General features: G+C 46.1%; 1 protein-coding gene across 6 annotated transcripts in view; it reads right to left on the bottom strand.

Moving 5' to 3' along the window:
• LOC139564689 (triple functional domain protein-like) overlaps window positions 1-25,390 on the bottom strand; it is a 129,677-nt gene that overhangs the window by 60,579 nt on the left and 43,708 nt on the right. For 4 of the 6 annotated variants that reach the window (XM_071384450.1, XM_071384451.1, XM_071384454.1 and 1 more), the window contains exons 3-10: window positions 17,379-17,453; window positions 16,339-16,453; window positions 14,606-14,798; window positions 9,124-9,672; window positions 7,816-7,938; window positions 2,027-2,218; window positions 508-639; window positions 42-272 (exon numbers count right to left, since the gene is read on the bottom strand). In XM_071384450.1, coding sequence (XP_071240551.1) covers window positions 42-272; window positions 508-639; window positions 2,027-2,218; window positions 7,816-7,938; window positions 9,124-9,672; window positions 14,606-14,798; window positions 16,339-16,453; window positions 17,379-17,453 — 1,610 coding nt within the window. Of the gene's footprint in view, window positions 1-41; window positions 273-507; window positions 640-2,026; window positions 2,219-2,908; window positions 2,977-7,815; window positions 7,939-9,123; window positions 9,673-14,605; window positions 14,799-14,998; window positions 15,328-16,338; window positions 16,454-17,378; window positions 17,454-25,390 lie in introns of those variants that run through there. The other 2 variants (XM_071384452.1, XM_071384453.1) reach the window with 2 other exon arrangements.

The following is a 25,390-nucleotide window of genomic DNA, read 5'->3' as shown; positions in this document are numbered from 1 at the left end:
TTGTGTGTGTGTGTGCCTGCGTCTTCCTTAAGTGTGTGTACCTGCTGGACGTCCTGTTGGAAGACACAGAGCTGCAGGCGCTGGTGCAGCCGGACCTTGCGGTGTTGCCAGATGTTTTCCAGTTGTCTCTGGTGGTGCAGCACCTCGTGGATGATGTCCAGTACGTGGTGTACCGCCTTGGAGTAGTTGGCCGAGGCCGTCAGCGAATCAGCACTGCCCGGGGTCAGGGGCCGCTGCAGCTTGTCCAATAGGGACTTCCCGTCTTGGCTCACCTGGCGAGGAAAGGAGAAGATAGGAGAGATCCCAGGTGAGGTGGGAAAAGGTTGACAATGAACTTTGAAAACACAACTGAATCGGAATTATGCAGGATTTCTTTAGTGCATGTTGCAGATGCTATTTATTTTACTTTAAGGCATGACGACACAAAAAGTGCTAATCACCGACTAATCCCTTCAGTACATGAGCACTGGGCACCAGAATGTGTAGTGACTGCAGGCCCCATAGTACCTCAGAGTAGGCAGTGGTGATGTGCTCATAGAGTCCTGTGTGATGGTGGATGGTGTCCTCCAAGTCCTGTAGCTCAGAGGGCAGGTCTCCTTCTCCACACGCCTTACACCACGGCTCCACATTACCCATGTACTGGAGGAGACACACACACACACATGATCACACATTATAATGGTAATGAGAAGGGGGTGTGTGCATGGTGGTGTGTGGTACAGAAAGTAAAGAGATCAAAACCAATAGCAGGTTAAAGGTATATTATGCTAATTCTAAACAGGTACATTAGTTCCACTACTTGAACACTTTTCTATTTTAGAAGGGTTAAATAACGTCATGACTACCTAAATGTACCACAGCATTTGTATGTGCAATCATCCAACCACGGTAACTAGTGCACACAAAAACACTCATGTTCTAAAATACTCAAACGTGTACAGATCAAAAACAGGCAATGAAAAATACTTATACTTGTCCTCGTGTCTGTCTCTGTCTTTCTAACCCTCCCTCTGCCTCCCTTTCTGTCTGCCTGTCTGTCTGTTTAGTAAATCAGTAAATTACACATTCATGGCAGGGGATGAAAGCAACACATTGCCTTGCAGGCAGCCCGAGCTAGCATTATTATTAGCTCTGCATTATCCCAGGAGCATACTACAATGCCATTAAGAGATAGGAACTATTTTCATCTGTTCCTGTGGGAGCTGGCCAGGGAGAGGAGGAGAGGAAAGTAGAACAGAAAGTAGAGGCACTTCAGGAGAATAATGATACAAAACAAGTGATTATTCTAGAAATGGAGGGATGAAGAGAGCGGAGATAAAAGTCAAAGGCATCATCTCATTTCATTTTTTCAGTGCGTCTCTCTCTCTTTGTGTTTCTCCTCAATCATCCCCCTTTTGTCTCCAGACTGACAGAGAGGTTTCAGTTTACCACAGCTTCACTAGAACCATGGTAAACAAACACAGACACACACAGCACTGAAACTTAGCTTCACATGCCAACCGCAAACAACCAAACAGTAGAGACGACACCTCCACTTGAATCAGTTTGTTGGAAAACATATGACAACAACTAAGTCCATATATAACATGGGCCTCTACCAAAGCAGGGTAAGATTCAATCCATGGAGTAGCTTCAAATCCTTGGGGATAGTAGGGTACACAAACCTGTAGTCTATAACAATACCGCCCACCCTGCTACTTTGGACATCTGGTTTCAACCTGACCTCATGCACTACAATAGAGGTGAAGAGAGAAGAAGGCAGAGAGGTTACGGAGAGAGGGAGGAGGAGAAAGACAGACAGACAGACAGACAGACAGGAAGAAAAGACAGAGAGAGGAGGGGGAGTAAAACGAGGCAGAGAGAGGTAAAGAGAGAGGAAAATAACAAGAGTGTGGGTCTCTGTAGGAGCACAGCGCTGGAACAGGTAGTAGAGTGTTTTGGTCCTTTTCTGTTCAATCTGGAAAATGTGTGTGTGCGAGTGTTGTTGTTGTGTGTGTGTGTGTATGTGTGTGTGCTTCCTCCTCACCTGGTCAACCTTCAAGTGGAAGGCAGCAGACATCTCCAGTAGGGTGGAGCGTTCGTCCAGGGCAGCAGCGAAGGCCTTCCACTCCTGCTCCAACTGACCTGAGATCTGCTGGATCTGCTGCGACGCGTAGTGACCAGACTCCAACAGCCGGTTCCCCACAGACATGATGCGGTTGATATTTACATAGACATTCTGGAAGGAGAGTGGAGGAGACATATTAGATATTCTGTAAGAGTGGAGAAGACATGGCAAGGTTAATAGTTACATAGATATTCTATAAGGAGAGGGAGGGGACATGACAGATATTCTGTGAGGAGAGGGGAGTAAAGTGTTACCAATAATTATATAGACAGAGATAGAGCGGGAAGGAGACTGAAAGGGAGGGAGACAGACAAACAAGGTGACAGACAGACAGAAAGGGAGGGCGACAGGGAGGGAGTCACAGACAGGAAGGGAGGAGGGAGACAGAGAGGGGTGGAGACGGACAAGCATAAAGACAGACAGAGACAGGGAGAGAAGGAGACACAGACAGACCGGCATACCTAAATGGAGGGAGACAGACAGAGAGGGAGGGTTAGAAAGACATAGATCAGCACAGGGTGGGCCATGGCTACAGACCCGGCCACAGGAGGGCCTACATCAATAGTAAGGGCTTGGGAGGCCCGTGAGAAGTTAACACAGAACACACACAACACAACCTACTGTACACACACACACACACACACACACACACACACACACACACACACACACACACACACACACACACACACACACACACACACACACACACACACACACACACACACACACAATCTACTGTACACACACACTCAACCAAGTCCAAATCAAACACAAAAACCCAGAGAGACTATTACTCACTGAGAAGAGAACAGAACCACTCCAGTCCAAACAAAAACACCAGCTAGCCTTGGCCTCTACTCTCTTATGTTACAGTGAACAGAGGGGAGGTAAACTGTCAACTGGAAACAGCCAATAAGGGGACTATTACCACAGTGCTAAGTGCCTGTATTGTGAAACCAAATAAAGCTGCATCCTGTCGAGAAAATACATAGAATGGTCACGCCAAAAATGTGTCCAGAATTGAGAATATCAGTGAAGTCAAAATAAAAGAATATTGAGCATTTTCAGTGAAGTAAAAAAACACTTGAGATTCATGGTAAATTACATGTTACAACATTTCAAAATGGTCACCCAACTGCTGAACCAACAAACGCAGCCAATCAAAAGATTAAGGAAGTGACGGTGAGTGTGCAGCAGGCAGCTGATGTTAGTTATCCTGTGAAGCGTAGCGAGCCGAGTGGAGGGGCTACACCCGTGGGAGAGGAGGAAGTCCCTCTAGTCTGACCACATGTCCACATGCTTCCACTCAGCCAGCCCCAGCCAGCCCCGACGGACGACCCCAGCACTGTGTGTGGCTGGATGGGGACAGAGAAGGGGATGGAAGGTGCGGATAAGGGAGGGCATAGCAGGAGATCCACCCATACAGAAAGAGGTTCAGTCATGGGTCATGAGTTTCTCCCTCTCCTTTATCACCCATATCACAGAGCTTAACGCTACACCGCTCACTGCCTGCTGCTCAGCTCAAAACGTTACACTTTGGATTGTTTTGATTGTAGTAATACAACTTCCAATCCAAAGAAAAGTGAATAGGGGGATCTAGTTAATGGTACAGTCACACACAGGCTGTGTTGTACTAAAACAGTGGTCATTACTTTCGAGTCCTATTGGATCAAGTACAGCTCAACAATGGCCAAGCTTCCCCTGTTTGAGAAGCCCTTTTAGTAGGCTTCCTCTTTCATGTGGTCAGAGCTACAACGTTATCCCAATGGTTTAATGAGGTGTTTATGGGAGACGAGCTCTTGCTGCCAGCTGTAGACACACACACACAGTTGATGAGCTCTCGCTGCCTGCTGTAGAGATCTACGGCATGCTGGGTAATTAGCATCTGTCGGTTAGGGATCGATACCCTCCCTGACGCTGTCAGCGTTATCCTACCACTCACACACTAAAACCAAAACAACAACAAAAACAACACGATCTCCCTTTAAAAGCTGTTGTGACAAGATAGACATAGATCAGCAAACTAAAATTAATTATTCAGTTTTACATGCAGGACTGTTAGCATTCAATTACCCCTTTTATGTAAATGAGAGGCTTTAATGAATCACACAACACCGCATTGTGCTCTGAAACAGAGGTGGGTGAATCCTCATTATACTAATCCATAGCAGGGGAACATCAATGGACCAATGTTCAACATCTCTGTCTGTCTGCAAACACTTTTTAAACTGATGAGAGTTGAGAACACCACACGCGGACAAACAGACAGACATACGGACAGACAGAACGGACACACACAGGGCTGGGCTAGATAAAGTCATCTGCCCTCCTGAAAAACGGCAAACGCCTTTGACTCCGACGACATCTGTGAAGCATTAAAATGTGAGGCTAAATAACAGCCTCTCTTCACTACATGTCTTCGTTCCTGGATGTAAACGACAAGCAGCATGGTATCTTAGCCAGGGGGAGCTAGACAGAGGGCAGACCTAATGTAAAACTCCTGGAGGACCCGGGTTAAAGGGAGTAAACACTGGGCCAGGCCTCTGCATAGTATCCATTGACTGATCACATTACATACACCACCAAGGCTTACCCACACAGCAGCATACCACAGAACCTTCCTCTGTCTCTCAAGCATCACACATACTGAGCACTTAGAGCAGGGAGGGTCCACTCCACAGAGGAAAATACTGACACAAAGCCCATTTTTGCATGGCAAAGATATGAAGTGTGGCCAGTTTCCATCTCCACATCCCAGACTTGGGGAATTCAAAACAAATGCAATCAAAAGTTATTTGTCTACGCCAAAGGGACTGGTCCGACACGTGAACATGATAATGATAGTGTTTCCATTTTGTTTTTGGTGTAAACAAACAGGCAACATTACAGATAGGAGATAGGATCAGGATGGAACAGGAAGAACTAATCAATGAGACTGACACAGTAATGGAGGACTTGGCATATGCCAATAACCCAAGTCTAAGTCCCAAATGGCACCCTATTCCCTATATAGTGCACTACTTTTGACCTGGGTCCATATGGCTCTAGTCAAAAGTGGTGCACTATTTAGGGAATATGGTGCCATTTGGGACACATACCTAGGCTCATAGACTCTGAGAGGGTGAGGGGGGAGAATGTCTTGAACAGGAAGCACCTGGGGTTACTGGCTAGCATTCTCCAAAATAAGGAACACGACAGAAAGTCTATTTTTATTTAATATTTACCTTGTTCTAATATTCACACAGAGAGGAGACACTAGGAGACTAGGCCACAATGACATCACGTGTCCATTCTAGCATTACCACTTCCATTATGTGTTTCAAACAGGCTTCCATTCTGTCGCTATCGGATGGCCATCTGCTTTTCTATTGAACTGGTTTTGAATTTCTGTCAATAGTCAAGGGCACGTTCCTCCCCAAAGTGGAACCATAGAGTGTAATGTTACAACAACACCATAGGGGGCAGACTACCATCACATCTCCATACTTTTCATTTGCATATTACAAATGACATAATCATAGATGATCATCAGCCCCAGCCTAAATGGCTGAACTCGCTGGGGAATCGGGGATATTGGGATATTTACTCAAGTTGGCAAAAAGCAGATTTATCACAACAGTGAACACATTAACACATTGTGATTACTACTGCTGCTGGCCATTATGCTTTCATTGTGATAATCTTCCCTTTCAAACACACGCACATATTTACCCTCACAGTATCATCATCAGCAACTAGCTCTACCTCCCAAATATGATCCAGGCAGTCACATAGTCTTTCTAGTCAACAGGAAGCATGGCATCCTGGGGAAAAGGGGGCATCAGTGCCTGTTCCAGAGTCCCCCTGCCTGTTGTTGACATTGCACACTGATGGCCAAGTCATGCACAATAATGCCTGTGTGACTGTGACCAGGGCTGGGTCTAGGTCTGGGTGATCCCTCTGCCTCAATGGGGCTGTCTGTCAGCTTCTCAAAACAAGCTAGGCTGGCTCAGCACAAAATAACTCGATAAACCTCTTACAAGCAAGATCATACTAAATGATAAGAGGATCATTTAATTGTATAGAGCAGTGGTTCCCAAACTGTTGGGCGAGGGGTCAGCAGAAAAAATAAATACAAATATTTTTTTGAGGAACTCAGTCCGGATTTAAAATTACACTTGAAAGTTGTAATAGTAGAATGCAAAAGGTGCAATTTGGAAATTGGGTAGTGCGTCATGAGTTCCTCTTGTCTTGTCAGTCAGTGCATAGCTTAGAGCTATTTATAACTTGTCAGAAATGTCCAGATCAACTAGCCTATGACAACGTTTTTAGAATTTCGTTTTTTTAACCCATATATATTGTTGTAATTTTTTTGTCACTCAAATATCACATGAATACACATTAGACATGGAAAAATCTATAGAATTGCAAGAAAATTTGCTTTAAAACTGCAAAATTCCCTCCAGCATAGAAATAGATGTGGTGCGCGCACAGGGGGTAGGTACAGGATGTTCCCCAATGCTGGATGGGGGGGTGGTATAGAGGAATATGTCCAAGGAAACAATGTCATAGAGTGTAAGTGTACTTAGTGTAAGTGTACTTAGTGTAAGTGTACTTTACAGTATTAGACCACCATACAATCTAGAGCTAGGTTCTCCAGCTGGCGCCCTGCAACCTGAATTCATTGTTAGACATAAAAAACTGTAAAAACACCAGGAAATTTGTTCCAAGTGAATGTAATTTAGGAAATCTGTTCCCAAGTATTTCCATGCATAATAGAGAGATGTGATCATATACAAATGTAAGCAAGGTTTGAAATGTTTATGTTTTCGTCAAAAATGATATCTGTTTGGGCTTCTTGCGGTCAATTTGTAGTCTAGAAATTATTTGTATTTATGTTCCGGCCCCAAGACCATCCGCTCAAGAAAATCTAGAGAATCCCAAAAATACAGTACAACAAAAAGTTAGGGCTTCAATTCATGCCCTCATTTTTCCCTGGTTAGCCCCATGAGCAGCAGAGAGTAGATGGGGGCCGGAACTAGGGGCCTGTACTTGACTACTGACAGCCAGGGCAAGGCAAAGGGCAGGGCTGGAGAGGGCAAGGACGAGTGGAGGGAGGGAGGGAGAGAGGGGAGGGAGGGAGGGAGGGAGAGAGGGCAGAGAGACCAAGTGATTTATCATCTTCCCCTACAGAACACAGCTAGGGCCTTTAACCCTGCAGGCAGCCAGGGAGGGTCAGGACAGTTAGAACACACACACACACACACACACACACACACACACACACACACACACACACACACACACACACACACACACACACACACACACACACACACACACACACACACACACACACACACACACACGCACACACATACACACACAGACAGACACACACATACAGACAGACACACACAGACAGACAAACACAAACACACAAACCCAGGCAGGAGATGGACGGCTTGTCTCAACCTCACACTGCATGTGGTAGGTACTGGGCGGACTGTTAAGTTTAACCCATCATTATGTGGCCCTTTTAAGGGGGGGTGACTATAATTAAGTTATAGATGACTATAAATGAGGTATAGTTGACTATAAATACGCTATAGATGACTATCAATAAGGTTCAATGTATTTTAACACAAAGCTGAGGGGTACAGTAGTTTATGGTCATTGTGTTACACCATTGAGTCAATCAGTAAAGTAGAAGAGTGTATTCTTACCATACAGTTCATGGCAAAGTGGTTGTGCTGGGTCTGCAGCTCCCCGGCATGCTGGTGATTCCCTCCTATCTCTGTGTAGCTGGTCAGGAACAGGCCCTTGTTGTGCACGATCCAGTCAAACATCTGTGGACGGTGCGACACACACACAGCCATGAGCACACAAACACGCAGGCAGGCTGGCAGGCAGACAGGCAGACAGGCAGGCACACAAACACGCAGGCAGGCTGGCAGGCAGGCAGGCACACAAACACGCAGGCAGGCAGGCACAAAAACACGCAGGCAGGCAGAAGAAGATCTCTATTAGCAGGTACGGTATCTTACAGCTCTGGGGGGGGGGAGAGAGAGAGAGAGAGAGAGAGAGAGAGAGAGAGAGAGAGAGAGAGAGAGAGAGAGAGAGAGAGAGAGAGAGAGAGGGAGAGGGAGAGGGAGAGGGAGAGAGAGAGAGAGAGAGAGAGAGAGAGAGAGAGAGAGAGAGAGAGAGAGAGAGAGAGAGAGAGAGAGAGAGAGAGAGAGAGAGAGAGAGAGAGAGAGAGAGAGAGAGAGAGAGAGGTGGGTGGGTGGGTGGGTGGGTGGGGCTGGGCTAAAGGCTGATGACATGGATGTTTGGACTCTCAGGAAGGCAGATGGAATGACTCCAATCCACTGTATTGAACTGTGTGTCAGCCTGACCCTAGTGTCATGTTGTCATACTGCCTAGACTCGTGATGTTGCCACTGGGAACGCCAGACAGCTGGTCGAGGTTCGTATCACCCTGGATTGACCTCTAGCTAGCATGACAAGAAACCTCAGCGTGACAGCTACCATTTCAACTTGACCTCTGAGACATGCTTTAATAACCGGGGACAATAATGACATGCCTGGGGAGGAAGAGGAAGAGGATGAGGTGGTGGTGTAGGAATAGGAGGAAGAGGAGGTGGTGGTGGGGAGATGTAATTAATGCTTTGCTCTGACTAACTGACAAACACGTCTGTTTCCACAGCAGGGAGGCATCACATCACCATCTGGCTGATAGCTGCATGACATCCATATAACTGTAGCTGGATCTATGCACACTGACAGGCAATGGGCCATTACAGTATACTGCAAACAAGCACCATTACTCCTGCAGCTACTTATCCCATTCTGTTTGTTATGAAGTAATATTCTCAGTGCAAATCCAGACTTCACTGGTGAGCTCGGGATGCTTTTTTTCTAGTTATTAATGCTAGCATGAGAGATATGGACTAGAATGTGATTCCTTTGAATAGAAACAAGCCTTGTTCTATTAACACAAAAGTGAAAGTAGTGTGTAGTTAGTTCATAACATACCTTCTCTGCATCCTGCTCAAACAGCCGCAGCTGGAAGCACTGGTCCAGTTTCAGCTTGCGCATGTGCCACAGCTGCTGCAGGTGCTGGCGTGTGCCATGCAGCTTGTCCAGCAGAGCACTCACTTTGGGCACCAGGTTGTGGGCATCTGGGTGGCCTGTGAGCCCATCGTTAGCATCCGTTCCCCCACCGCCACGGTTAGTGTAGCCTCCAGGGGTGACACTGCCCTGCTGCAGCCTCTGAAGCAGCCTGCGTCCCTGTGTGTCCAACTCCTCCACCGAGGCCTTGGTGGCCCTCTTCTTGAGCGAGGCGTGTTCCTCCATAAGGCGTCGTGCTCCCTCCAGGTCGCGCGGAAGGTCACGCTGCGCCAGGGTCTCCTGCAGCTCCTCCAGCCGTGCCAAAGCCCGGGCGGCATCGCCGGCGAAGTCCTCGAAGGCCACGCGCACATCGATCCACTCGTCGTGGTCGTACTCCAGGCTGCCCTCGAAGTCTGACGTCAGCTGGGAAGGGTCCACCACCTTGGTCAGGCCCTCGAGAGACACCATGACCGTCTGGAGGAAGAGGGGGGGAAATTCAGACACTAATATCAACCGCAGTCTGTGAGGAAGAGGTGGGGAGTATTCAGACACTAATATAAACCGCAGTCTGTGAGGAAGAGGGGGGGAGGATTCAGACACTAATATAAACAGCAGTCTGTGAGGAAGAGGGGAGGAGGATTCAGACACTAATATAAACCGCAGTCTGTGAGGAAGAGGGGGGTAGGATTCAGACACTAATATAAACTGCAGTCTGTGAGGAAGAGGGAGGGGAGGATTCAGACACTAATATAAACAGCAGTCTGTGAGGAAGAGGGGAGGAGGATTCAGACACTAATATAAACCGCAGTCTGTGAGGAAGAGGGGGGTAGGATTCAGACACTAATATAAACTGCAGTCTGTGAGGAAGAGGGAGGGGAGGATTCAGACACTAATATAAACCGCAGTCTGTGAGGAAGAGGGGGGGATGATTCAGACACTAATATAAACCGCAGTCTGTGAGGAAGAGGGGGGGAGGATTCAGACACTAATATAAACTGCAGTCTGTGAGGAAGAGGGGGGGAGGATTCAGACACTAATATAAACAGCAGTCTGTGAGGAAGAGGGGGGGATGATTCAGACACTAATATAAATGCAGTCTTTGAGGAAGAGGGGGGAGGATCCAGACACTAATATAAACAGCAGTCTGTGAGGAAGAGGGATGGTTCAGACACTAATATAAACAGCAGTCTGTGAGGAAGAGGGAGGGTTCAGACACAAATATAAACCGCAGTCTGTGAGGAAGAGGGGGGTTCAGACACTAATATAAACAGCAGTCTGTGAGGAAGAGGGGGGAGGATTCAGACACTAATATAAACAGCAGTCTGTGAGGAAGAGGGAGGGTTCAGACACAAATATAAACAGCAGTCTGTGAGGAAGAGGGAGGGTTCAGACACAAATATAAACCGCAGTCTGTGAGGAAGAGGGGGGTTCAGACACTAATATAAACAGCAGTCTGTGCGGAAGTGGGAGGGTTCAGACACTAATATAAACAGCAGTCTGTGCGGAAGTGGGAGGGTTCAGACACTAATTTAAACTGCAGTCTGTGAGGATGAGGAAGGGTTCAGACACTAATATAAACTGCAGTCTGAGAGGAAGAGGGGGGGAGGATTCAGACACTAATATAAACTGCAGTCTGAGAGGAAGAGGGGGGGAGGATTCAGACACTAATATAAATGCAGTCTTTGAGGAAGAGGGGGGGATGATTCAGACACTAATATAAATGCAGTCTTTGAGGAAGAGGGGGGAAGGATCCAGACACTAATATAAACAGCAGTCTGTGAGGAAGAGGGATGGTTCAGACACTAATATAAACCGCAGTCTGTGAGGAAGAGGGAGGGTTCAGACACTAATAAAAACAGCAGTCTGTGAGGAAGAGGGAGGGTTCAGACACTAATATAAACAGCAGTCTGTGAGGAAGAGGGAGGGTTCAGACACTAATATAAACAGCAGTCTGTGAGGAAGAGGGGGGGTTCAGACACTAATATAAACAGCAGTCTGTGAGGAAGAGGGAGGGTTCAGACACTAATATAAACAGCAGTCTGTGAGGAAGAGGGAGGATTCAGACACTAATATAAACAGCAGTCTGTGAGGAAGAGGGGGGGTTCAGACACTAATATAAACAGCAGTCTGTGAGGAAGAGGGAGGGTTCAGACACTAATATAAACAGCAGTCTGTGAGGAAGAGGGGGGTTCAGACACTAATATAAACAGCAGTCTGTGAGGAAGAGGGAGGGTTCAGACACTAATATAAACAGCAGTCTGTGAGGAAGAGGGAGGATTCAGACACTAATATAAACAGCAGTCTGTGAGGAAGAGGGGGGGTTCAGACACTAATATAAACAGCAGTCTGTGAGGAAGAGGGAGGGTTCAGACACTAATATAAACAGCAGTCTGTGAGGAAGAGGGGGGGTTCAGACACTAATATAAACAGCAGTCTGTGAGGAAGAGGGAGGGTTCAGACACTAATATAAACAGCAGTCTGTGAGGAAGAGGGAGGGTTCAGACACTAATATAAACAGCAGTCTGTGAGGAAGAGGGGGGGTTCAGACACTAGTATAAACAGCAGTCTGTGAGGAAGAGGGGGGGTTCAGACACTAATATAAACTGCAGTCTGTGAGGAAGAGGGAGGGGAGGATTCAGACACTAATATAAACCGCAGTCTGTGAGGAAGAGGGGGGGATGATTCAGACACTAATATAAACCGCAGTCTGTGAGGAAGAGGGGGGGATGATTCAGACACTAATATAAACTGCAGTCTGTGAGGAAGAGGGGGGGAGGATTCAGACACTAATATAAACAGCAGTCTGTGCGGAAGTGGGAGGGTTCAGACACTAATTTAAACTGCAGTCTGTGAGGAAGAGGGGGGTAGGATTCAGACACTAATATAAACCGCAGTCTGTGAGGAAGAGGGGGGGATGATTCAGACACTAATATAAATGCAGTCTTTGAGGAAGAGGGGGGGAGGATCCAGACACTAATATAAACAGCAGCCTGTGAGGAAGAGGGATGGTTCAGACACTAATATAAACCGCAGTCTGTGAGGAAGAGGAAGGGTTCAGACACTAATATAAACAGCAGTCTGTGAGGAAGAGGGAGGGTTCAGACACTAATATAAACAGCAGTCTGTGAGGAAGAGGGAGGGTTCAGACACTAATATAAACAGCAGTCGGTGAGGAAGAGGGAGGGTTCAGACATTAATATAAACAGCAGTCTGTGAGGAAGAGGGAGGATTCAGACACTAATATAAACAGCAGTCTGTGAGGAAGAGGGAGGGTTCAGACACTAATATAAACCGCAGTCTGTGAGAAAGAGGGGGGGTTCAGACACTAATATAAACAGCAGTCTGTGAGGAAGAGGGAGGGTTCAGACACTAATATAAACAGCAGTCTGTGAGGAAGAGGAAGGGTTCAGACACTAATATAAACAGCAGTCTGTGAGGAAGAGGGAGGGTTCAGACACTAATATAAACAGCAGTCTGTGAGGAAGAGGGAGGATTCAGACACTAATTTCAACAGCAGTCTGTGAGGAAGAGGGAGGGTTCAGACACTAATATAAACAGCAGTCTGTGAGGAAGAGGGAGGATTCAGACACTAATATTAACAGCAGTCTGTGAGGAAGAGGGAGGGTTCAGACACTAATATAAACAGCAGTCTGTGAGGAAGAGGGGGGGTTCAGACACTAATATAAACAGCAGTCTGTGAGGAAGAGGGGGGGTTCAGACACTAATATAAACAGCAGTCTGTGAGAAAGAGGGGGGGGGTTCAGACACTAATATAAACAGCAGTCTGTGAGGAAGAGGGAGGGTTCAGACACTAATATAAACAGCAGTCTGTGAGGAAGAGGGGGGGGGGGGTTCAGACACTAATATAAACAGCAGTCTGTGAGGAAGAGGGGGGGTTCAGACACTAATATAAACAGAGGTCTGTGAGGAAGAGGGGGGGTTCAGACACTAATATAAACAGCAGTCTGTGAGGAAGAGGGGGGGTTCAGACACTAATATAAACAGAGGTCTGTGAGGAAGAGGGGGGGTTCAGACACTAATATAAACAGCAGTCTGTGAGGAAGGTATATGGAAGGAGATCCGAGAAGTAGAATGTCATCTTATGACACTTAGACGTCATTCTTATTCTATGGGAAAGGCCCAATGAAATTACACCCTGAAGCATGAGACGCCCGAGATTCAGATATCATTATTAATGACTATCATGTTAATAAACCAACTAAATAGATTATGTCAAAATTCTATAACCAACATAATTAAACATGGATTATGAGGAGTGATCAACAACAGATCTATTACGTCCAATGTTCACTTGAAAAGGTGGGCAAAAACATTCCAGGAATTGTAGCTGCAGCCATGTTACCAGTCATAACACATAAAATCCCTATGAGATAACATCAACACATGCAGTATCCACAGCTCTTTAAAGCCCATTCATGTGTATGTTGTGTATTCTTTAGCAGTGGGCTCAGGTTAACGCCAATCTGGATGTCCCTAATCAGACTGCCCTCTTTACTGAGACTCTGCTCTCTCTGAGGCCCATATATCCTTGTTCCACACTAAATAGGTCAGAACTAAATTTAACAGCTCCAGCTTCCTACCCACACAGGACTCTCTCTGTCACAGCTTTAATATCACTTTCCAATTCCACACAACACTTCCTAGGGCTCATAACGACATCTTGGAACATCTCCCGGGTGGCGCAGTGGTCTAGGGCACTGCATCGCAGTGCTAGCTGCGCCACCAGAGTCTCTGGGTTTGCGCCCAGGCTCTGTCGCAGCCGGCCGCAACCGGGAGATCCGTGGGGTGACGCACAATTGGCATAGCGTCGTCCGGGTTAGGGAGTGTTTGGCCGGTAGGGAGGGTTTGGCCGGTAGGGATATCCTTGTCTTAGTATGTAAATAAAAAAAATATGTAATAAAATGTAAGCACTCTACTGTAAGTCGCTCTGGATAAGAGCGTCTGCTCTTGGCCGGTAGGGATATCCTTGTCTCAGTATGTAAAAATGTAATAAAATGTATGCACTCTACTGTAAGTCGCTCTGGATAAGAGCGTCTGCTAAATGACGTAAATGTAAATGTAAATGTTATACACAACTTTAATTCAATTTGAAGTCAAACAATTCATTTGAAGAAAAACCTTTACATTGCAAACTAATTTCCTCATGCCTTACAACTCCAGAGACTACAAACATATTCTCAGTATAGCCTACAGATGATTAAGACATACAATCTCCTCAGACACTTTTGGGAAAAGATCCACATCTGAGGATCGATTCAAAGCGGTTGAGTCATATTGCGATAGTACCATTCTCAGAACCCATAAGGCAATCTCGAGCTAGGTAGCTTGCTTGCTCAAATTATTCTGTATGAATGTCATCACAAGAGACTATGCAGGGTGGACCTACCTCAAATTCAAACTTGGAGCTCCCAAAATTGGTCCTCTGTTTCTGCCAGAAGTTGTCTGGTTTGATGATGAGGGCGACGTGGATGCAGGAAGGGAAGGACTCCTGCAGGATCTTCAGCAGAGGCTTGATGCTGTCCCACTTAGAGCCTCGCATGTCAACGATGACCGTGAAGCCATGTCTGCTCACCTCCTCACTGAGACAAACCAAGACAACAACCACAAGTAGCCATGAAATTCACAAATCACCACTCAAATATTTTGTTTACTTCCATGACAAAAAACTACTGTTAATATTCAAATGAATATGAAATGGGTGGTGAAAATTTCTTTCACCAGGTGCCTCAGAATTTTTAAAATAAAATGTAACCGTTGAGATGTTCAATGACTCGCTTACCAAAAGTGTCCCGCTGCAAAAGCACCATAAAAGGATATCCCCAGTGTTTAAGGCTTAACCTGAGTGTCTCACTGCGCAGGAGGCCCTGTGCTCTGAACTAAATCACTATGACTTCACTCTCTGAAAAGACCAGCTCAGCCGTCTCCCAGAGAGAAACAATAAGAAACCAGTGGGAGAGAACGAGTGAACCGCAGAGAGAGACAAATACAAAGTGAGAGAGAGAGATAAAGTGAGAGCGAGAGTTTGTTTGTGTGTATAAAAGAGAGAGAAAAACTGCCCTCCCGCTGAGTGGACAGCACAGACAGTCTTTCCGAGGTAACGTTCCACTAGCAACTCTGCTAGCCAACCGCCCACGCCTCCCACGTCCTAGTCCAGACCGACGCCCCTTCCCTCCGGATGCAGCCCGCACCAGATCCCCTACACTGTTTTCCTAACCACTAGTCAGCCTCTAGGCTAGTATCCAATAACACTGAAAACAGACAGAGAAGAGGAAAAGCTTGCCTGCAGCTAAACAGCACAGAGAGAGAGCGAAAAGGAGATCTGGCCTGAGAATATCTATCTGCAGTTAGTTATTAGTAAGTGACCCACTCTGCTGTGCTCTCCTCTCCTCTGCCTGCCTGCCTGGCGTCATCAGCCCCTACAGAGAGAGGCCCAGGGGGAGTCTAACCTACATACAGCCCTGGACTGCACTGCACTGCACTACACTACACTACAAACACGCACGCACGCACACACACACACACACACACACACACACACACACACACACACACACACACACACACACACACACACACACACACACACACACACACACACACACACACACACACACACACACACACACGCATACAGACAGACACATGCAAACGCATACAGACACACACGCGCACACATAATGTATACTGAGTAAACTATATCAACAGTCAGTAGTAACGGTACTGCACCGGGCTGAGGGCTGGAGTATAAAAAGGAAGAGTCTATTTCAAATAAAGCAGAGAGGGAAATCACAGTTGGGGAGGAGTTGAATTTGAAAACACACAACGATACACAGGTGGTAGTCTGGGGAGGGTTGCCTCGTTCATGCTGGACTCCAATAGAATGTGACACGGAGGAGAGTCAACAAGCTGGTTTTCATTATCCAACTTTCAGAGTTAATACTGTGTGTGTGTGTGTGTGTGTGTGTGTGTGTGTGTGTGTGTGTGTGTGTGTGTGTGTGTGTGTGTGTGTGTGTGTGTGTGTGTGTGTGTGTGTGTGTGTGTGTGTGTGTGGTGTAGGGAAAGGAGGCCGGGCTGGGTTCACAGTGTGTTCAGTTATCATTTATATATAAGAAACAGTACCTGGGAATACCAGCGAGGTAGGCTATGAGTCTGCGGAGGTCCTCTGTTCGTATTCTGTCATGGTTACTCCTGGCTGGGAAGGTAAGGACAGGACCCCCACGTTTATCTCGGCCACCTGGGAAACACATGAACCAGGACGATGAGAAACACACGACAACGGACAACCACTAAATAGGGATTTACAAATCCTGCTAGTTGTCCTCACCTTGTGGACTCTTATCGTAATACCGGCAACTGAAGAATGCATTACTATTTTAGAATAATAGGAGTACTTTGAGGTAAAATCACTCATCATATTTATAGCTGTTTACAGCATACATATTGCAAAAATCACTGAAGCTGGAGACTCATATCTCCCTCACTAACTTTAAGCACCAGCTTTTAGTCTTTGTTTTGCTCCTTTGCACCCCAGTATCTCTACTTGCACATTCATCTTCTGCACATACTGTATATCCCTCCAGTGTTTAATTGCTAAATTGTAATTATTTCGTCACTATGGCCTATTTAAATTAAGGTTAAATTAAAAAAAAAAAAAATACTTTATAGCTTTTAGTTAGTGGCAAGACTAAGTCATGAGTCTTGACATGACTAACTCATGTCAGCAGTAAGTCACAGCAGGTCAGGGTCATGGCACGGTTCACACAGACAGCTCCACTCACAGCTTAGCTGAAGCTACATCTCCCTGCAGAGGAAGCCTTGGCTGCCTGATGTTTCCCTGTGTTGTGTTGTAGGCTGTTGTTCCCACCATAATGTGCTGCCTATTCCCAGTGCTCTGCTGTAAATGTAGAGCTGCAGTGAATCATGTGAGGCTGTTTGTGTGTGTGTGTGTGTGTGTGTGTGTGTGTGTGTGTGTGTGTGTGTGTGTGTGTGTGTGTGTGTGTGTGTGTGTGTGTGTGTGTGTGTGTGTGTGTGTGTGTGTGTGTGTGTGTGTGTGTGTGTGTGTGTGTGTGTGTGTGTGTGTGTGTGTGTGTATTCCCATGACATTATACAGACCATATAGAATGGTAAACACCATGGATCAGAGATATTGTGTTTCTCACCTGATATGAAGGCAACCTTTTCTTTAAGGATGGGCAGAACGTCTACGGCCTTCATCTCCTCATTTCGATGAAACCCTGAAATAAACAGGGAAATGCAGTCAGTCAGAACAGCAAATCAGACCATCAAGGTTCAGTTCTGTATTGAAGTTGACTTGATAACATGATGTCAGTCAATCAGTCATGTTCTCATTACCACTAATACACAACCTGCTTTGGGTTAGGACTGAAAAAGTACAGAGCCACAGAGGGCACCAGTCTGTTAAAAATCAGTCTCTGAAGTTGACCCAGTTCCAGAAGCAGAACCCTGACATGAGATTAAATCAGCCATCTCTTTGTCATTACAACCCTATGACAGGTTGAACTCTTGAGAAGGCCTAATAAGAGTTCAGGATGGTGACAACCACTAAGAAGAACAAAAATAGACCATAGAGTATTATCGTGAACAGAGAGGTTAAATCCTTATTGTACAACCAAGCAGTCAAAGAGACACAGTAGTGACTAGATAGATAGCATCATAGCTATAGCGCCGTACTCTGGTCTTAACTCATCTCCTCACCTACTCACCAGATGGCTTACACTCAATATAAAGAGCCCCCCCCCCCCCCCCCCCCCACACACACACACACACACACACATGTGTATGTACGACCACACACACACACACCTTTACATTGTGTCATAGCATCATAGCACAGCCTGTAGATAAGACCTGAGTAGATCCTGTAGTCATACAGTGTAGTAGTAGTAGGTTGATGTCTACTGCACTGACTAGAGCTGCAGCTTACTGTGTTAGACCTGGTAGAGCAGCAGCTTACTGTGTTAGACCTGGTAGAGCAGCAGTTTACTGTGTTCGACCTGGTAGAGTAGCAGCTTACTGTGTTCAGACCTGGTAGAGCAGCAGCTTACTGTGTTAGACCTGGTAGAGTAGCAGTTTACTGTGTTAGACCTGGTAGAGTAGCAGTTTACTGTGTTAGACCTGGTAGAGCAGCAGTTTACTGTGTTAGACCTGGTAGAGCTGCAGCTTACTGTGTTAGACCTGGTAGAGTAGCAGTTTACTGTGTTAGACCTGGTAGAGCAGCAGTTTACTGTGTTAGACCTGGTAGAGCTGCAGCTTACTGTGTTAGACCTGGTAGAGTAGCAGTTTACTGTGTTAGACCTGGTAGAGCTGCAGCTTACTGTGTTAGACCTGGTAGAGTAGCAGTTTACTGTGTTAGACCTGGTAGAGCAGCAGCTTACTGTGTTAGACCTGGTAGACCTGCAGCTTACTGTGTTAGACCTGGTAGAGCAGCAGCTTAATTTGTTAGACCTGGTAGAGCAGCAGCTTACTTTGTTAGACCTGGTAGAGCAGCAGCTTACTGTGTTAGACCTGGTAGAGCAGCAGTTTACTGTGTTAGACCTGGTAGAGCAGCAGCTTACTGTGTTAGACCTGGTAGAGCAGCAGCTTACTGTGTTAGACCTGGTAGAGCAGCAGCTTACTGTGTTAGACCTGGTAGAGCAGCAGCTTACTGTGTTAGACCTGGTAGAGCAGCAGCTTACTGTGTTAGACCTGGTAGAGCAGCAGCTTACTGTGTTAGACCTGGTAGAGCAGCAGTTTACTTTGTTAGACCTGGTAGAGCAGCAGTTTACTGTGTTAGACCTGGTAGAGCAGCAGCTTACTGTGTTAGACCTGGTAGAGCAGCAGCTTACTGTGTTAGACCTGGTAGAGCAGCAGTTTACTTTGTTAGACCTGGTAGAGCAGCAGCTTACTTTGTTAGACCTGGTAGAGCAGCAGCTTACTGTGTTAGACCTGGTAGAGCAGCAGCTTACTGTGTTAGACCTGGTAGAGCAGCAGCTTAATTTGTTAGACCTGGTAGAGCAGCAGCTTAATTTGTTAGACCTGGTAGAGCAGCAGCTTACTGTGTTAAACCTGGTAGAGTAGCAGTTTACTGTGTTAGACCTGGTAGAGTAGCAGTTTACTGTGTTAGACCTGGTAGAGTAGCAGTTTACTGTGTTAGACCTGGTAGAGCTGCAGCTTACTGTGTTAGACCTGGTAGAGTAGCAGTTTACTGTGTTAGACCTGGTAGAGCAGCAGTTTACTGTGTTAGACCTGGTAGAGCTGCAGCTTACTGTGTTAGACCTGGTAGAGTAGCAGTTTACTGTGTTAGACCTGGTAGAGCTGCAGCTTACTGTGTTAGACCTGGTAGAGTAGCAGTTTACTGTGTTAGACCTGGTAGAGCAGCAGCTTACTGTGTTAGACCTGGTAGACCTGCAGCTTACTGTGTTAGACCTGGTAGAGCAGCAGCTTAATTTGTTAGACCTGGTAGAGCAGCAGCTTACTTTGTTAGACCTGGTAGAGCAGCAGCTTACTGTGTTAGACCTGGTAGAGCAGCAGCTTACTGTGTTAGACCTGGTAGAGCAGCAGTTTACTGTGTTAGACCTGGTAGAGCAGCAGCTTACTGTGTTAGACCTGGTAGAGCAGCAGCTTACTGTGTTAGACCTGGTAGAGCAGCAGCTTACTGTGTTAGACCTGGTAGAGCAGCAGCTTACTGTGTTAGACCTGGTAGAGCAGCAGCTTACTGTGTTAGACCTGGTAGAGCAGCAGTTTACTTTGTTAGACCTGGTAGAGCAGCAGTTTACTGTGTTAGACCTGGTAGAGCAGCAGCTTACTGTGTTAGACCTGGTAGAGCAGCAGCTTACTGTGTTAGACCTGGTAGAGCAGCAGTTTACTTTGTTAGACCTGGTAGAGCAGCAGCTTACTTTGTTAGACCTGGTAGAGCAGCATCTTACTGTGTTAGACCTGGTAGAGCAGCAGCTTACTGTGTTAGACCTGGTAGAGCAGCAGCTTAATTTGTTAGACCTGGTAGAGCAGCAGCTTAATTTGTTAGACCTGGTAGAGCAGCAGCTTACTGTGTTAGACCTGGTAGAGAAGCAGCTTACTGTGTTAAACCTGGTAGAGCAGCAGCTTACTGTGTTAGACCTGGTAGAGCAACAGCTTACTGTGTTAGACCTGGTAGAGCAGCAGTTTACTTTGTTAGACCTGGTAGAGCAGCAGCTTAATTTGTTAGACCTGGTAGAGCAGCAGCTTAATTTGTTAGACCTGGTAGAGCAGCAGTTTACTGTGTTAGACCTGGTAGAGCAGCAGTTTACTGTGTTAGACCTGGTAGAGCAGCAGCTTACTGTGTTAGACCTGGTAGAGCAGCAGTTTACTGTGTTAGACCTGGTAGAGAAGCAGCTTACTGTGTTAGACCTGGTAGAGCAGCAGCTTACTGTGTTAAACCTGGTAGAGCAGCAGCTTACTGTGTTAGACCTGGTAGAGAAGCAGCTTACTGTGTTAGACCTGGTAGAGAAGCAGCTTACTTTGTTACACCTGGTAGAGCAGCAGCTTACTTTGTTAGACCTGGTAGAGCAGCAGTTTACTGTGTTAGACCTGGTAGAGCAGCAGCTTAATTTGTTAGACCTGGTAGAGCTGCAGCTTACTGTGTTAGACCTGGTAGAGCAGCAGCTTACTGTGTTAGACCTGGTAGAGCAGCAGCTTACTGTGTTAGACCTGGTAGAGCAGCAGTTTACTTTGTTAGACCTGGTAGAGCAGCAGCTTAATTTGTTAGACCTGGTAGAGCTGCAGCTTACTGTGTTAGACCTGGTAGAGCAGCAGCTTACTGTGTTAGACCTGGTAGAGCAGCAGCTTACTGTGTTAGACCTGGTAGAGCAGCAGCTTAATGTGTTAGACCTGGTAGAGCAGCAGCTTACTGTGTTAGACCTGGTAGAGCAGCAGCTTACTGTGTTAGACCTGGTAGAGCAGCAGCTTACTGTGTTAGACCTGGTAGAGCAGCAGTTTACTGTGTTAGACCTGGTAGAGCAGCAGCTTACTGTGTTAGACCTGGTAGAGCAGCAGTTTACTCTGTTAGACGTGGTAGAGCAGCAGCTTACTGTGTTAGGCCTGGTAGAGCAGCAGCTTACTGTGTTAGGCCTGGTAGAGCAACAGCTTACTGTGTTAGACCTGGTAGAGCAGCAGCTTCCTTAACTACTAAACTGGAGAGAGGAAACAGAAACAGAGACAGAGAGAGGGAGAGAGAAAGAGCGAGTGAGAGAGAGAGAAAGAGAGAGCGAGCAAGAGAGGGAAAGAGAGAAAGCGAGAGGGAGGGAGAGAGAGAGGGGTCTATTTCAAATAAAGCAAAGAAGTTAATCAGTTGGGGAGGAGTCGAATTTGAAAACACACAACGATACACAGGTGGTAGTCTGGGGAGGGTTTCCTCGTTCATGCTGGACTCCAATAGAATGTGACACGGAGGAGAGTCAACAAGCTGGTTTTCATTATCCAACTTTCAGAGTTAATACTGTGTGTGTGTGTGTGTGTGTGTGTGTGTGTGTGTGTGTGTGTGTGTGTGTGTGTGTGTGTGTGTGTGTGTGTGTGTGTGTGTGTGTGTGTGTGTGTGTGTGTGGTGCAGGGAAAGGAAGCTCCGAGGCCAATGCTCTCACTCTGAATATTTTATGGACATGCTAATAGGCAGTAGCTAGGCTTTATCTCCTGCAAACCTGCAACGTAATATATTTCCCACTCACTGTTCCACCCCATGGGGAGAGCTGGTTTGTGTCCCAAATGGCACCCTATTCTACATGGGGTCTGGTCAAAAGTACTGCAATAAATAGGAGATATGGTGCCATTTTGGATGCATTCATGGTCATATTACCATATCAAACCACTCCTCGTAGACTCAAACTGCAGTCCCCTGTCCCCAACCCACTTTGTCCCTGCTCAATGGATTTGTTGTTGTTGCAATTATCAAAAATGGATTATTCATTTGACTGTAACACAAAATCCGACTTTCACAAGGCATTGCATGATATGATTAATAGCATCCTATCAAAAAAGATGGCCGACTCAACAGTTGTGATTGCCGATTAAAAGTATTAGTTCATTCTGAGATGAGGTTAAAACAGTTGCCAGAGACGGACAGAAAAGAGTGAAATAAAGGTTGTGAATCACTCTGCCTTGATATTGTATTAATAATCACTCAGTCTGCTGCCGTGTGCCCTTTGAAAACAAACTGCATAGAAACGGCTTTATACAATTTTATTCTGTGCCTCGCTGGAGAGAAAATGTACCTGTTTAAACGGGAATGGTTAATGCCAGGTGAGGCCAAGGTCCTTTTAGGATGCCGCTCTCATCATTCTGTAAGATCTGGTCTTGAGGTAACATGTAGTACTGAGAACTGCAGTTTACACTCAGATGCGTTAGTTTCTGGGCATTTTTCCCTGTGTTTGAGGCTCGTTTGCCTTTGTGGGCTGAGTTGATTTAATCTATTGCTATTGGCCAAATTCATTATGTATTAATGTTGAGTATTTTACGTATTAAAACGTATTTTCCCCTAACCAGTGTTACCATTTTCCTCAACTATCTGTTGTATATTTTGTCAATATAAAAATGGATCCAGTCCTCTCTGTCACCTGCACTGTAGGCTACACTCTTAGAAAAAAGGTGCTATCTAGAAGTATATTAAGAGTATACAACCAACTACACCTGATCTACTGACTCTGTTGTAACTGTTGCTGCACCACAGCAACAAGATAGACTGCTGGGTCCTCCATCCTAACACAGGTCTACTGTAAGTACCTGAAAGTATCCAGAGTAATAATAATATCATAAATAGATTACCAGGAAAGTAGGCTTGTAGCTTTCCCCATCAGTAAAATAAAGTGTTAATGATGATTCTACTAGTTTGTTGGTGCTGATAAAAATATGATTTTATTCGGAGAGGCTAAAAACGGTTGTCACAGACGAACTGCGTAGATTAGACCAAGGTAATAGGATGATAAGATGATTCAACGAGTAGCCTATCAGTCAGTTTTAATATCTGATGCCAATAACATCGAGCGGGGAAGTCTGAGTGAGTCCTGCTCAGGGAGAGCAGAGGCCAACCGATACAACATGGCTACTTCGATATTGATTCTATCCCACATCTGACCCAGTCAGCACTAGTCAGGCCTGACTAGACATCATAACACATTATGTCATTAAGGGAGATTGCAGAGCAGTGCTGGACCCTAAAGAGGATCATCTATTGCTTCAGGTAACCAGCTGGGACAGAGACAGGTTCGAGAGGGACAGGGACAGGTTCGAGAGGGACAGGGACAGGTTCGAGAGGGACAGGGACAGGTTCGACAGGGACAGGGACAGGTTCGACAGGGACAGGTTCGAGAGGGACAGGGACAGGTTCGAGAGGGACAGAGAAAGGTTTGAGAGGGACAGGGACAGGTTCGAGAGGGACAGGGACAGGGACAGGTTCGAGGGGGACAGGGGAGGTAAAATGCTTCTATAATAGTTCTATTGTAGTAGCGTGTCTGTGTGTACCCTCATCCAAAGAGCAGACACCATAGGTGGGTGAACTTCAGGGCTGTGTGTGTGTGTGTGTGTGTGTGTGTGTGTGTGTGTGTGTGTGTGTGTGTGTGTGTGTGTGTGTGTGTGTGTGTGTGTGTGTGTGTGTGTGTGTGTGTGTGTGTGTGTGTGTGTGTGTGTGTGTGTGCGCACATGAATGCCTGCATGTCTGTGTGTATCTGTGTGCATGTGTGTACCCCCATGTCTCATTCCAGTCAAGTTCAGAATCAAACTAAGGAGGAGAGGTGTGAGCATGACAACAATACCACCATAGCTGTTCAGCTGTCTCCCTCCCTCCCCCTTCCTTATCGTCCAACTCCCTTTCATGATGACACACGTATGTCAGCCCAGTCTAAACATTCCTGCAGCAGCATGTGGAAGCGTAGATGTGTGTGTGTGTGGTACAGTAACACAGGGCATGGGCCCCACTGGAAACACAACTCCTCTGTTTCCTGTCAAGTGTGCCCACACCCCCCATCCCCCTATCTCTCTCTCTTTCTCTCTCTCTCTCTTTGGTGTTTTTATGTAACAGTCTGATAATGGCCCACATCCAACACTGATCTCCACTGCACTGCTAGAGGCACCAAGAAGGGTCAACACCACACAACACACACACAACACACACACACACACACACACACACACACACACACACACACACACACACACACACACACACACACACACACACACACACACACACACTGCTAGAAGTACAGATCAGGGTCAGCAGGGAGAGGCAGAGTTCCACTATGTTTTCAGTCTCAGACAATGCTCTGTCTAGAAGACAGGCCAGACACACCTTGTTAGTGGTTGTAGTGTGTTTCTCATGCTGGCCAGAAGTAATCGTGAATATGAACAGAGTCCCTCCGCAGACTCATAGCCTACCTCGCTGGCATCCCCAGGTTCACACACACACACACACACACACACACACACACACACACACACACACACACACACACACACACACACACACACACACACACACAGTGCTCTGCACGCAGTGTGGTGAAATAAGTAACTTCTGAACCAGAACATGTAGAATCATCAAATTAGCCCAAGCAATGCAAGCATATAAGCTCATATAGGATTTTCACTGCTAGGCCTACATGTTCAGCCTGCTTTACATGAGTACAAACACCAATATCCCAGCGCCTTTACTGCAATATACCTCCATACAGTAATTGGTGAACAACATTTACAAGTCTGCCAAGCATGAAATGAAGGTTGTCAATCACTCCTTGATAATGCATTAATAATGAGGGTAATCCATTCTACTCACTCAGTGTGCTTTCGGGTGCCCTTTGAAAACAAACTGCATAGAAATGGCTTTCTACAATATAGTCCTACTACTGTGCCTCACTGGAGAGAAGAGAAGGAAACACTGCTTGTGTTATCAAATCAAACTTTATTTGTCACTTGTGCTGAATACAACAAGTGTAAACCTTACCGTGAAATGCTTACTTACAAGTTATTAACCAACAGTGCAGTTTAAGAAGAGTTAAGAAAATATTTACCAAATTAAACTAAAGTAAAAAATAATAAATATTAACACAATCAAATAACAATAACGAGGCTATATACAGGGGGTACTGGTAGCGAGTAAATGGGCGGGGGGGTTACAGGTTAGTCGAGGTACTTTGTACATGTAGGTAGG

This window comes from Salvelinus alpinus, chromosome 35 (assembly GCF_045679555.1).
Source record: "Salvelinus alpinus chromosome 35, SLU_Salpinus.1, whole genome shotgun sequence".
NCBI classification, from domain to species: domain Eukaryota; kingdom Metazoa; phylum Chordata; class Actinopteri; order Salmoniformes; family Salmonidae; genus Salvelinus; species Salvelinus alpinus.
The sequence above is the reverse complement of the archived record's forward strand: the minus strand, read 5'-3'. Positions and strand labels throughout refer to the sequence as shown.